Raw genomic sequence first — 15025 nt, 5'->3', positions numbered from 1 at the left:
GTATAGAATGCTTACCCATGATACATTGTTACCCATCCCCAAGCAATGTCTTCTACCAAGTATAAAAGATACTGAACTAACATCACAGTTTCACGAAAGCGCATTCACGAGGGCAACAAGTGCAACTTTAAACAATTACAAGACCCCCATAATTAAAAATTACAAGAGCATTTTTTGTGCATTTCTCATAACGGTGTAGGCTATTTCTTGCAGTGTAAACAGACGACGCTCCCACAATATTTGATTCTGGCAACATTAAGCTAGCCAGAAGAGAAACATGAAGTGCTGCATTGTGATCTTAACAACAGAAGTGTTATATCAGAATATCACATTACACAGTAAGTCACCAAGTTAGAGGATTACAGGTTTACCTACCTGGAGGCTGTCAGCAATGAGAATCTTGAAGCAAGCAGGTTTACTACATCCGGGATCCTACAGTCCAATGGTAGCACTATGTTCCTCAAAGTTATGCACTGCAGAAATGCTTGCTACAGACGGTCACTAAGATTGTAAAGGGCAATTGAAGTGGCTAAAACTTCATTAATATCATATACCATGAAGATTTCCCAAGTCTCTGGCTGCCAACAAAAAACTGTACAGATGAAGGACTGAAACAAGGACCACTAGTTTAGGTTAATGTTTGAATGTCACAGCACCATTCTGCACATTTATTTAGTGCAGGTGACAAATTAAAACATCCCTACAGGATTCAACTGATAAGGGATTTTTTTAACCAATACAAAAGTTTATTTTAAGGTTATCTAGAAACCTGGTAAACCTTATTTCCATTTTTGTATTACTTTCAGCCAACACCAACCAATCTTAAAACCAAATATTAATCTGCAATAAAAATGGGGTTCTTTCCACCAAGGTGACATTGAGTTATTTCCAACTCAGCAGTATGGGAGAGATCTTACTTATATAGCACCCTTTATGGTGCTTTGAATTTGATATATTTGTATATTCATTTTATAGATATACAAACTATATGTAGTAACTTAACACTGGCCATTTATTTCAAAATATTAGGTTCATATTTTGTATTTGCATGGGATATTGAACCTAGCATGATAGTTAGCTGCCAATATAGCATTTAAGTTATGTTTAGTTATGAAACTAAATGAATGAGTTGCATGGGAATAGACAAACCCAAGCCGGATTTTGTCCAATTTTATTATTGATCACTTCTCAATAGATGCTTTCTTGTTCTAATGCAAAAATCAATTAGGTTAACATTACTTACACCATGATGTACTAGGCAATAAAAAAAAAAACTATGCTATGATAAAGATACTTCATATACCAAGCATCTACTTAGCCATAACACCATTACCACACTGTTCATGAATCTTTATTTCAGCCCAGGTCTTGCTCATATTTCAAAAGAATGGAGACCCAAACCAATTCTTGTATACTAAACATACTAACCCTTCTTAAAATTTAAAGTCTCTGCACACCAAAAAACGTCCTTTGTGATCATATGTTGAGTGCTTTTGGCCCACCTGATAAGGCTAATCCTATATCTATTGAAATTACAAGTGTGCAACATAAGCACACAATGATCCATCAGATCAGAATAAAGGATTGTGCAGATAAAGAGTACCAAAGCACATTACTACTATTAAGTGTTTAATGGTTTTTAATCAGAGTGCTGGCAACCCTTTGAATAAAGAATCATTGCATTTTGTAAATGCAACACCACCCAGACTAAGCCTCTCAATCCAATTGCTCACAAAATTGCAGCCCCACAAAAAAGTTACCCATCCCAAAAACAAAGTTTTCCATATTGACATTTTATTTAGAAGTTAATACAGCCTGTTACAAAGACAGTTTTTTGAAGCTTCTTCCAGGCCACAAAATGCTCAGATCACAGGGAGAATAAAGGATATTTCAAGCCCTGCCCTTCAAACCTACTGGCATTTGCAGATAAGTTCTTTTATACAGAAAAACACAGCTTTGCAAGACTCCAGTCTTTATAGAGAACAAATATAGCAGACTTGGGTTGGCTTCACATATATCATTTTGAAGCCTTTCACAGAATTAACCCACTGAAGCAAGCCTTGCTGGTTGTCTTGAAAATTACATTTTATGTTCAGCTCAATGATTTTAAAAAGTCTCTGGAGTATACTACAGCTGCTGTTCTTTACAGGCACAGTTAAATAAAAAAAGGGTACAAGGGAGAAAAAAAAAAAAAAAAAAAAAATCAAAACACTGCCATAAAATAAGGGAAGGGGAAAGCTTTGTGAAACATTTACCAGAACAGTATTAGACTATTAACGTGCTTCACAAATACTGGGTCAAGCATCTGAGCATCCATAAAAAAATGCTTCTTACTAAAATGCAAGAGTTAAAAATTTAACAAAATAAACAGTGGAATTAGATTTAAAGTGAAGGAAACCTAGAACCTGGGCTTTTTGTTTGGCCCTTCATATTCTTCCCTCCCCCTCCCATAGCCTCCAGCCCCTGCAGCTGCAGTAGGTGGCACAGTTCCAATCCCTCTGGAAGCTTGGGCATTAGGAGTCCCTGCATTCCCCTGGACAAAGCGCTCATTGCGCTTTTGGAATAGAAATACAGTTCATTACAGAAGATGTTGTCCGTGTGTGTATAAAATGTATTTTATAGAAGGGTCCCGAAGTCAAGGTTCGTCGTTACAATCACCATTGAGTCGATCCACAGGTACCAGGAACATAGAAAGGAAAAAAGGGTAATTTGCAAATTAGTTAAGTGTCACACATGCGATGAAACGCTCCCACACTTCACAAGGACATCTGTTTTAAAAACAGACTTATTGCTGTGCTACAAGGTAGCACAAACTGTAAAGGAAACCTACTGAACTGTGTAAAGTAGCAATTGTAAAGTCAGTGAAAGTCAAAGTAACAGCACAGCACAGTAATGGTTTACCTACACCAATTGAGGTGGAGAAAGAAAAAAAGTCCAAGCCTATCAGTACTGCAACTGTGCCAGACTCACTTTATCACATTATGGCCCTATGCAAATTCTATACAGTTCTTAAGAGGAAGTACATGGCCCTACAAATTCATGTGCACTGCAGATCTAGGAGAATACACATGGCCCTATAAAATCATGCCATACAATCTAAAAAGTTCACATGGCCCTAGATATCTAATATGCAAGTAACAGACAACTATGGCAAGTTAGGTTGCGTTAAAAGGAATCTATCACTTAAGCGCTTTCAAAAACCCACCACATGATTTTCTGAACTATACACGTGGCTGAATACAGTTCAAGGTAGTTTTGCAGAAAGACTTAAGTGCACCGCACCAAGTATTCAACTTTTATGGAAGTATTTTAAAAATTAACAAAACTAATTTGTATTAACATGATGGGTCAATCACTGTATTGCCCAAATAATAAGTACCTTCATCAACTTGGAAGACAGTCTTGTATTTAAATTTGCCAACTGTCTTGGGACCCCAGCCCTTAAAATTCCAATTTTAAAAAAAAGTCTAGTGGAAATACTAAAAAGGTTCTCAATTAAAGCGACCTCCAGGCATATTACAGCTCTAAACTGAACCAAAACGCTTCTACCAGGCCATTTTTCAAAAAGGGTAATAGGTGAGCTTGGTCAATCAGCTGAGGGACACATATAGGGCTTACTGTCTGTGAAATAAGGTGCTTGGGAATGGTCATATTTTAAGAGACCAAATGCTTAGGTGAAAGATTCCTTTTAAACTGATTAAGGGCTACTGAAGCCATGAGATTCAAGTAAAGATGGATAGTACACTTAAGTGAAGGTCATGGGGTAGATTTAAAATGAAACTGCATTCTCATTCTTTGAATGAAGAACTCTTTACAAATCAGTTACTCATTTAGCTTTAACGAGTAAACTGTAGTCTTTGCTTATTAGGACAGTAGCTGTTAATTGTTGCAATTTTTTAAGTAAACAGATTGTGACATTTAGACTGTTAATCTGAAGAGTAATATGGCAACTTCTATTAGTAAGCATTTACATAACTAATTTGTCATACTATGCATACAAGCTATGGCCTTAAAAGAAAAACGATTTAAAGATCACCAACAGATATTACACAAAAATACATATCCTTGCAGAAATTAAGATATCTAAAATTAATTTTCTAAGTGGAAAGTTACCCATCCACTGAATCTTTTAACACACAGGTCAGATTAACAAAAAAAGTGTTAAAGTTGGCCAACTTTCCAAAGTAATGTAGCTGGCTGGAAGAAAAAAGCAAGTTTTGTTAATGGCTGGCAGAAGTGCCTGAAGGTAAACACCCAGGACATAAATGCGCTATAGCACATTACACTGTTCCCAAAATAAGCCAAATACAGAAAAATCACCACAGGCCTAACCAATTCAGTGAGCGGATCTGGTAGTTTAGCATTTCCACCATGAACATTACTGGAGGTGACTGCATATTGTTGCATTCTAAAGCATTTTCAGCTGACAGTTTAAAAGCTTATAATGGCTTCATATTTCCTCCCAACAGAACAAGTCAATTTACTGCTAGAATTGCTAGTACACTGGACAAGCCAACAATCTGTTGGATACCACTGCATTATACTTGAGTAAAAATGTAAAGTGATTGTACAAGTAAACTTCTTAAAAAAAACCCAAGTTTTTTTAGCTACAATGCCCCTCTATGGGACAGCAGCTGTACTGATCTGCATAGCCCACTGCAACTAAAGCCCAAAGCTTACCCCATAATTTAGCTTGATTGTCAGTGACTGGGGTCAGCACATCACAAGAAAATTTAGCTCACCTCAAGACCAGAAGTTTAGACATGACAAAAGTAATATTAGATTAAAAGGCCTACAATTACAGTTCTACTTTGGATAAAAGCACTTCTTGCTTGATGCTGAACTAGGGAGGCAAAGTAATTTACACTTGTCTGTCCACACATTCGCTGAATTAGTGGAGCAGAAATGAAAAGTTGGCCAGAACAAGCTATTAATTTCTGTAAAATTGCAACAGTACATATAAAGACTAAATAAATTAAGTGCCGTCACAAACCTTTTGTAATAGAGCATGGCCTACAATGCAGCAGTTGCATACCTCAGATACAGTGTAACCCTCCATTATCTCAGTCTGCCCAAGCCTACTGAGAAAAAGGCAGTTTCCGAGGAAGTTTATAGGTTTGTAGCAGACATCTTAGCTACCATATATTGCAATACCTTGCATGGGCAACGTAAGAACAGTCTGTACTAAAACATTTAGAGTAAACCTACAGAAATGGTAGATGCTAGGTTAAATACCAAATATGATGGTAAACAGGTATGTAGTTATAAGACATAGCAAAGAGTTCTGTTTCTGCCCTTTCACGATTACTTGATGCAACAAAACTGCAATATAACAGTAAGCAGCATTAAGCAATAGGGGAACTACTAGCTGAAAACAAGACAGCTGAAAATCAAAACCACATCTGAGAAGATGACCAATTCCTGGGTAGATGATGTAAGCTATATGGGATATCAGTTTAGTGATATCAGTTTATCATTCAGGCAACTAGAACATTAAAATCTGACAGCAAAGCCAGCCTTTTACTACTGATAATACAATATCAGTGTTTTCACAAAAAAACTATCACAAGTCATCTGTTCAAAGATCATGTTACAGAAACAAATCTTACATTTACATTTATGACAGGCACGGGCCAGACAAAGTTGTAACCATACTTAATTGTAATGAATTTACTCGTTAGACCACTAAGGATTTTTAGATGAAAGTTAATACCACTTGCAGAGTAAGGTATACAATGCCCATGCAGCTAGATTTAAAATAGATACCCTTTAGATACTTAAAAAAAAATGCTAAATTTTAAAGGCCAGCACCAACTCAAACTTATGTTGTCAAGCTGCTAAAAAAGGCTCTTAGAACAGGCCTGATTTACACAACTGGGCCATCACTGATCCACATAACTATCACTAGCAGTGCATGAATGGATACATTACCATGTCTCCTCCCATAATTGATGAGCTGATGGTAGCTTGTGCTACCCCAGGGCTGTTTTCATAGCCCATACCAGCTCCTCCAAGCGGTGGATACTTTTGGCTTGCAGCACCATAGGGATCTAAAACCAAAAGACGATCATTAGACAAGAAAAATAGACTGCAAAATAAGAGCCGACTAAAATCTGCACACTGCAATTCCAAGGCATGTAGTAAACCAGTCATACTAACCTAATAAAACTAGAATACATACATTAAGTTGGGGAAAATGGCTAGTGTGGTTTACTTAAGGCTTTATGGTAAATTACCCCCCTTGTATGATTCACCATTTTCTCCAATAGAATTGTCAGTATATGCTCATGTATTGGCTATACAATTTCATATTCTGTGTATTAAATAGCTTGGGTATTTAAAGCGATTTCTTGCTATACTTAGCTGACCTATGTTTGTACAGATAACCATGACTGATTGTACTGTATAAGACTTTTGTACGAGACACTACATGCATGATTACCTTTGTGAAACCAAATGTATTTTGTAAAGTGTAACAAAACCACAATTTGCATTTGCTAAAGCATGGATATGCTAGATAAACCCAGCAACAGCTTAGTGTGATATACAAGGGCAAGTTTTTCTAGGCAGAACTTAAACAGGCACTTTACCTGCCATGGACATCTGACTTGCTCCCATGCGCATATCTCGTTCCCGCTAAAATGATTGAATGAGAGAATTTAAGGGTACATGCAGAATAAAGTATATTTAAAAATAAGTCACTGTTATAAAAAAATTTGCATTAGCCCAACCTGAGGGCAGTTAAAATATGGCATTCAAGTTGAACATTTTAAACGTGTTATTTATTAATGTATTATGAAATGGAGACATGACATACTGGGTCCATGTAACTCATACGATAACCCTCTTCTCTCTGGCGCCTCATCTGTTCTTCCATTTCTCTCTGGCGGAGCAACATTTCTTCCTCTCTCCTGCGCCGTTCCTCCTCTTGCCTATAATTTGGATTTGACCAAAATTTTAAATGTTACAATGTATCAGGGGTCTCTACTTAGAAATACATAGTTAGGGACTTGTTCTGGAAGAATGGAGGGTACACATTGTAAATTATTCATTTTATTGATGACTTCTGACAAATTAGTCTTGCAGGCTGGGGCAATGACAGCAAAACAAGTGTGGAAACCATTTGGATTTTTAAGACTTACGCAGCCCCCTTAAAAAGGACAACCATTTTGCTTTTTCACCCATACCAGTCTGGATCTGGCCTAGTGCGGTGTGAATGAAAACTGGTCTTTGAAAACCATGACTTCCAAAAACTGCTTAACAAAGAGATACTAATGGATAGTTACCTAAGTTGCATTTCTTTGCGCTTCTGCATTTCTTGATTGTGAAGCTCTTCCATGCGCCTGAGTTCTTCTTGACGCCTCATTAAATCTAAGCCAAAACAAGTTAATAAGTTAATTCCAAGATCTAGCCACATTAGACAACTTACAGATTTTTAAACAGCCACATACTATGAAAATATGGGAAAAGCTTAAACACGGAAGCCATTTACCTTGACGCAAGAGATTAGCTTGATGCTCATGATATGCATCTTCCATCTCACTTTCAAGCTTTTCTTTTGCCTCTTTCATGTTTTTCTCTACCTGTGCCCTTTGCTGTTTCTCCATCTCATCCAAAGATTTCCACCTCTGAGAATACTCAAACTCAAAAGTTCCATGTTGGGCAAATCTTGGTGGAACCTCTCTCTCCCTTTAACAAAGCGACAGGATCATTAAGTGACTGAAATGTCAGTGTCACAGACAGCCTTCATTATAAAACGCTGTATACAGACCAACACATATAAGACAGACCACTCACTTTTGGTAAAGGTGATTCTTCTGTGCAAGTTTCTCAGGCAGCCCATCTTCATCATCAAATTGTTCAAGGGGCTCAACAATAACTGGCATTGGGGTACTGCAAATCAGATGTTAATAATCAACACTAAATTTAATGAAACAATTATACTTCAGGCATGTCCCAATTACCAAACTAGGTAAAGCTGAATATGCAACACTGACTTTATTCCTATCTAGTGGCTTTTAAGTCCAAATACTTTGCAAAAAATTAGGTAGTGCAAAATAAGATTTACAAGTTACCCAAAATGTATCCTATAAAAGCCAGAAAAAAACATGTCCAATGCAATAGCCAAACCTTCCTCTAACTGGTCAGTCAGCGACTTAGAGCCACATGGGACCTGTTCAGTTAGTTTTTGATCCTGAGAATTCTCCAGGTTCAAGAACCATGGATTTCCATCTTAGTATGCTTTAGACAGCTGTATTCTAAGACATTTCTTTCTTACAGCTACACTTGCCAATGCTGTCTAATACAGTTCTCTTATTAGAAAATCAAGAGTCAAAAGAGAATTTATAAACCTTATGTCAGCAGTTAAACAATACAAAAATCTGGACAATTCAAGTAGACAGTTTGGCTCATTTACCAAAACTAGGCAGCACCTTGGCAGCAGCCCATAGCTACTAGATATCCTAAGCCAACTAAAAGAGGAAAGCAAACATGTGCTAAGTTATACACTAGAACAGGTTTGCCCACTTAAATCATGCTATATCACCCTAAACTAAAACTACACCACATGCCAGTGAAGACATGGCAGACTTACGTGGTCAGAAGAAAAACTCCATCAGTGCATCTTTCAAGTGCCTTTCTGGCTGCTGGTTTTGCTGCAAACTCAACTATTCCTTTTCCCGTTGACCTCCCTCGATCATCCACGATAACTACAGCTCGCTCCACTGGTCCAAACTGACTAAAGGCTTCTTCCAGTAGCTCATTAGAAACAAATGGAGATAGATTGCGAACAGAGAGTGCAGCTGAATGTGTTGCAAACCGCACACGTAGTTGCCTTCCTCGCATTGGTAAGTCATCAAGCTCTGCTTTAGCTATTTCTGCTAATGCTCTAGTTTCCTATAAAAAGAAAAACATTAAGTTAGATCTCTATAGTCAGCACTGGCAATATAACTTCATTCAATTCAGCTCGAAACACATTGCAGAGATGTGGCTACCTAACCCTAAAGTTTTTTGGGCCATCATTTTAATGTAATCTAGGCCCCTAATATGAAGTATGACAAATCTGTGCATTAAATACAGAAGAGCTTAAGCTTCAAGACTTTAGCTTGCCTTTAAAAAACCACCTATGTTCATTTTAAAATATCCTCACCTCAGGAGTTTCCATAAGTGTGCATAAGTCTGTCATGGCCATTTAAATAAAATGGGTCACAACCCAAACAAAACTGAGCCCCCACGTGTACAGGCCCCAAAAGAATCCCAAATATGCCCATCCCTTGGCGATTTGACAGAAGTCTGAGGTGGTGTTTATCTCACTTATAGCGGCTTTGCAAAGGAAAGCAGAAGCTGGTGCTTTAAATGATCAAACCACAAAAAAAACACTTGTCTGATGCATTGTTAAACTTAATCATGTAGAATGTGTTTATCAATATTTGTTTATAAGCCAATTGCCCTATTGAATGGGAAACCTGTATGTGCCCCAACAGAACCCTAGAAAGTTAACACAAACCCAAGAAATCTAAAGCTGCTAGGAAAGAAACAGTGAAACCAAATAATGATCAACCCCAGTGGCAATATCAAGAACCTTTACTTACCAGTTTAATAAAGCCGAAGCCTTTACTTTTGTTAATGAACACCTCCCCTGGCTCCCCATATTTTTCAAACAGTTTCTTAAATTCATCGTCGTTTATATCAGTTGGGAGATTGCCAACAAACAGCCTGCAGCGCTGAGTGTAGGTCTTCTCTCCTGGCCTTTTCAGAAGTGAAAGTGTAGCCCTTACACCCTATTTAAAAAAAATAAAAACAAACAATTAAATACAAAAAAAAAATCTTATAACAATCTGTATAGTCTGTAACAATTACTACAGCATAAAAACGTCCTAAATCAAATAAACACGGTTCACAAATAACAGAGCAATCAGCGTGCCTCTGTTACTGTATGCACAGGGAGGGGGAGGGGCCGACTCTAAAATGGAGCCTCTACACAAAGGCTGAGGAAGTGCAGGCAGCCATTTTAGGAGCTTCCCATTCCCACATACGACAGAAAGATTCATATGCTGTGCATAAAATAGTAATATCAAATGGTAATTTGAATTTAGAATTATTGGAAAAGCGACCCATGAATAACACAAGGAACTAAAAGTCAAAGGGGATTCCAATACAGACTTGTGTACGAAGTAAACCCCGGACTATGCGAGGCCTATGAGCCCAGCCCCCATTCAGTTGAATGTTTTATACAATGGTGTTCAATATAGGATGTATGAAGTTCTACAGCAATGACTACGGCAAAGCTAACACTAGACCTTGGCTCTAAGGAACTGCGGTCTGTGAGGAAAATATAGCCATGTATCAGGCAAGTAATAAACCCCTGCTGCTAGATAAAAGCGGCTGTATAGAATTGTGCGCGCTCAAACAACTACCGGCGCAATAGCCAGACGCCCCAGCCCTACAGTACCGTGACTAACACCCTTTACATTGCACTCACATCGCTCCATCCGGAGACATCGTCTGCGCTTGATTTCTCCTCAGCGGCATCCGACTCCATGGCATGGGGCGGGGGCTGAGACTGGAAGCGGGACTGATGCGGCCTCTTTTGTCCGACTTGGTTCATTCCAGGCCTAGACCTCTGCTGCTGCTGTTGGTGATGGTGGACAGGGGGTTGCCCAGGTTTGGCCTGTGAAGAAGCATTATTAGGAGGCGCGGGTTTCTGCTGCTGTGGCTGCTGGGGCGGCTTCTGTAGTTGCTGGGGCGGTGTCTGGGGCACTGGTTTAGCAGGGCTGGACTGAGGTTGGCTTTGTTGCTGCTGGGGAGTGGTGCCCGGTTTCTGCTGTGGGGACGGAGCGGGCTTGGACTGTGGGGACTGGGCCGGGGGCTGAGGAGCCTGGGAATCCTGGGGCTTGGTTGCAGCCTGTGGCTGTTGTGCGGGTTTCTGCTCTTGAGCAGGAGTCTGTTTTTGCTGCTGTTGGGCGGGCTGCTTGTCTTGTTGCTGTTTTTGCTGCGGAGGACCCTGCTGCTGATTTTGATGGGGGCCCCGGTTAGAATCCATGTATCCCGATCCCCGGTAATTTGGCATCCCTCCTCCGCGGCCACCGTTTCCGCGACGATAGATACTCATTCCACCTCCTCCACCACCGCGGTTCCTAAATCGATCGCGGGGCATCATTTTGCTGTTACAACAAGGGATTAAAAGTCGTCACTTTAAAATGGCGGCGTGCGAGAGAGCTTGCTGCGCTCTTTGTCCTTCTGTTATATAGAAACTCGCTGGCCACGCCCTTCGAATCACTAACTAACAAAAGGACCAATCAAACTGCGGCAGTCGAAATGTTATTGGTCAAAGAGCTAGAGCGAGGCATTTTGTCTCACAAAGGGCCACGCGATTGGCTCCGTATGAAGAAGGACAACAGTATTAGCCAATCCAGTTGTGCTGCCTCAGAGCTGTGATTTGATGATTGATATCGAGGTTCCTTGCAATAGAGGTTTTGCAATATTGTGAGAAATTTTGCTCGAGACTATAATAAGCGTTATTTTAATTATGGCCGCGCTTTGTTTCAGAGTATTTGTGCCATAGACCTAATTTTGTCAGAAAATAGTTTCTGGTGTAATTTGGTTGTAATTTCAAGTGCACATGCTAATTAATCGATCAAAACTGAGTGTATTAGATACTGTGTATGTATGTAACACTTTCTAACCCTTTTAGTACCAAAAATGTCACATGTATGTTGAGGCCCAGGGGTACCTTTGCCCTGAGGTCCTAATGGCAATCACAAAGGGTGCCACTTGTGAATATATACCTAAAATGATTAACTTCAATCCTAACAATGTCATTTTAGAAATGCAACCCTTATGTGTTTACTTTCCTTTGCTATGAATGATTGTATGTAAAACTGCTAAAATGAAAAAATAACCCTCCACTATGAGTGAGGTTATGAGAAAAACAAGCTACAGTCATTGATGCACCTCTACTGCGGCTTAGCCCTTGGGCTTTTGCATTGGGTTTTCGCTCACAGAAGCACAATGAGCTGGGAAAAAGGACATATGTCCATAACGACTGGTCTTTTCAAAACCTTTTTGTTTTGATCCAAAAGGAAGATAAAAAAAGGTAAACACCCTCAATGCTTCTCCAAAAGGCCAGCTGCCAATGTAACTTGCCCGGGGGGTTCCTTTTCATATTCGAATACTGGCAATTAGAAACCTTGGTCAACCACTGATGATTTTGTTTACTAGTTCTTTAAAAATATATTTTCTCTCTAAAAAAGCATCCTAATTTTTTTTAAACCAAATGAATTAACCAACAGAATACAACAGGACAACTCATAACAGCCACTGCTAATAGTAAATAGAGTATCACATTCATAAGCGCATACTGCAGGTACCTAATACACAGGATATGTTGAAATTGAAATGAAATAAAAATATAAAATCACTGTTAACCAGAGCAGTTTGGAGATAAATACTTATTGCCAGTAATCCTTTAGTTTGATTAGGACTGGAAATGACCCAGTACTAACCCTTTCTATTTCCCTCTTAGACATTTAGCCTGCTGATCACTGTATGCTCCCTTTAACATAACGTTTTTAGTAGTTTTGAAAATCTAACAGTATGCACATCTTAATTACAAAGGACACATTGCACTTTTGGAGCATGTAGGAAGTTATCAGCTGAACAGGATGTTGGAGGGATTACACTTCCTGTATGAGTCACTCTAAGCAGTATGGCAGCTACCATGCTGGCATCTGTAAATCAGTTAACAGAAAGTGAAAATATTGTGTGTATTCCCATTTTGAATAGGCTGCTTAGGACAAGGTAATGTACTGATTTTTTATATTTTACTACAACTTTGATTTTACATTAGTATAGCAAGCAGTTTGTCATATCCCCCACATTAGACAAAACCAAGAGGGCAAAAATGATTGAACATTTACTTAAGATCCACATCTATACAGGGCAAATAAATTAATTAAAAGAAAAAATAAAATAAAGCTTTGCTGCATTAGTTTTCTGGAATAAGCTATTTTGTTTGTGTTGTTTCTTGGTTTCTATGATTCCATGACTCTTAGGGGCACATTTACTAATCCACAAACGTGCGAAAAGCAGCCGAATGCGTTTTTTTTCGTAATGATCGGTATTTTGTGATTTTTTCGTAAATTGACGCGACTTTTTCGTAGCCGTTACGACTTTTTCGTAAATTGTTGCAACTTTTTCGTAGCGTTACGACTTGCGCGAATTGTCGCGACTTTTTCGTAGCCGTAGTGCAGAGTACGAAAGTTTCGGATTCATTCAAGCTTCAGTATCGTGACTTTCCTTGGGCCAGGTTGGAGCTGCAGAGTGCCATTGAGTCCTATGGGAGTCTTCCAAAATCATGCAAAGTCTGAAAGGTTTGCCCGCCATTTACGAGCACTCAATACAAAAAAGTCGTGACAATATACGAGCAAATCGTAACGGCTACGAAAAAGTCGCTACAATTTACGAAAAAGTCGTAACGGCGATGAAAAAAACGAAAAAAATACAAAAAAGTCACTAAATGTTCATTTCCAATCCGAATTTTTCCCATTCGGATTCGGATTCGTGGATTAGTAAATGTGCCCCTTAGACAGGCAAGGAACAATTTGTATGTAGCAAGCACTTACCCACAGTAACAAAATGCATTCTTGGCTGTTTAATTTGTTTTCTTTCTGTGAGTAAAATAGGAATAAACATCCTTAAAAAAGGCACACAAAGTAGGAAGCTAGCATTTACTACACTAGGGGGCCCATTTATCAATGTACGTTTGGTTACGAGTAGAAAAAAATCGTATATTTTTTCTAACTTTTAGAACTGTGTGTATTTTCCGCTACTTTTTCTTTAATTTCCGCGGCTTTTTCTTACTTTGCGACAATTTGCGTGACAAAATCGTATTTGTCACAACAAGTACGAAAGTTTTGGAATTCATTCTAGCTTCAGTATCGTGACTTCCTTTTGCCCAGGTTGGAGCTGCAGAGTGCCATGCAAATTTCAAAGTGAGAAAGGGTTTCGTGCCGTTTACGATCTTTGGGATACGAAAATTTCGTGATTATTCAGATTGCCAATATGTATACGATCATTTCAATACGAAAATTTCAGAACTTTCGGATTGAAAGTACGAAATTTTCGTATTGAAACGAAAAGAATTTTTGTGACATTTTCGATCATCAGAAATGATTTGTATTTGTACCTTAGTGAATCGGCGCCTAGGGGGCACATTTATCAATGTACGAATTAATATGATTACAAAAAATTCATATTTTTCCTAATTTATAGAACTGTGCGTATTTTCTACGATTTTTTCGTTAAGTTCTGCAACTTTTTCATGCTTTGCATCAATTTGTACAACAAAACCATATTTGTCGCAACGAGAACGAAAATTTCGGAATTCATTCAAGCTTCGGTATCGTGACTTTCCTTGGGCCAGGTTGGAGCTGCAGAGTGCCATTGAGTCCTATGGGAAGCTTACAAAATCATGCACTGAAGGTTCAAAATCAGAAAGTTTTTTGCAGCATTTACAATCATTCAGATACGAAAATTTTGTAACTTTCGAATCATACCACGATAATTTTCTACGACCACAATACGATTTTCTGCGCAATTAACGCACACAATTTTTGTTCTATAACAAAATCATTGTTCCTTCAGGCCTCTAGGCATGGACACTGACAAAAAGGTGATGGCCAATGTTATGCCTGTTATGTGGACACAAGAGAATGTGGACAGGAGCAAAGCATCTTTTTCTATGACAGCAGTGTAGTGTTTTAGTGTTGGCTTAAGGGAAGTGGTACACAATATGTTTTCTCACCTGCCTAATCTCCTCCAGTGAGGGAGAAAAATATTTTAAATACCTGTCCAAGCCACAACTTCATTACCATCACCATGAAGAACCACCTACGCTGCTTAAATAAAAGTTTAGTTCCTAAAGTCTAAAGGGGTGGACTTTTGCTGCTCTTGATGTTGCTTATTAATATCCTTGTTAAGGACTTCAAGTTGGGGCCTTACCCGGCAATCTAAGGATGCAAAATAT

The 15025-nt window shown here is 38.7% G+C and overlaps 1 protein-coding gene across 3 annotated transcripts in view; it reads right to left on the bottom strand.

Annotated features, from left to right (window-relative positions):
* sfpq (splicing factor proline and glutamine rich) overlaps nucleotides 1–11211 on the bottom strand; it is a 37056-nt gene extending 25845 nt beyond the window's left edge. Inside the window, exons 1-10 of one of the 3 annotated variants that reach the window (XR_004221056.1) lie at nucleotides 10481–11188; nucleotides 9591–9779; nucleotides 8594–8895; nucleotides 7798–7893; nucleotides 7493–7689; nucleotides 7287–7371; nucleotides 6818–6932; nucleotides 6591–6636; nucleotides 5932–6050; nucleotides 376–2554 (exon numbers count right to left, since the gene is read on the bottom strand). Coding sequence is in view for 1 of the 3 variants with exons in the window: in NM_001127955.1 (NP_001121427.1) it covers nucleotides 2399–2554; nucleotides 5932–6050; nucleotides 6591–6636; nucleotides 6818–6932; nucleotides 7287–7371; nucleotides 7493–7689; nucleotides 7798–7893; nucleotides 8594–8895; nucleotides 9591–9779; nucleotides 10481–11155 (1980 nt within the window). In the remaining 2 variants the exon portion in view is untranslated. 3 annotated transcript variants of the gene reach the window in all.
* Nucleotides 11212–15025: the final 3814 nt, after the last annotated feature.

Source organism: Xenopus tropicalis, chromosome 2 (assembly GCF_000004195.4).
Source record: "Xenopus tropicalis strain Nigerian chromosome 2, UCB_Xtro_10.0, whole genome shotgun sequence".
NCBI lineage: Eukaryota > Metazoa > Chordata > Amphibia > Anura > Pipidae > Xenopus > Xenopus tropicalis.
Note: the sequence above shows the minus strand (reverse complement) of the source record. Positions and strands in the feature narration are given on the sequence as shown.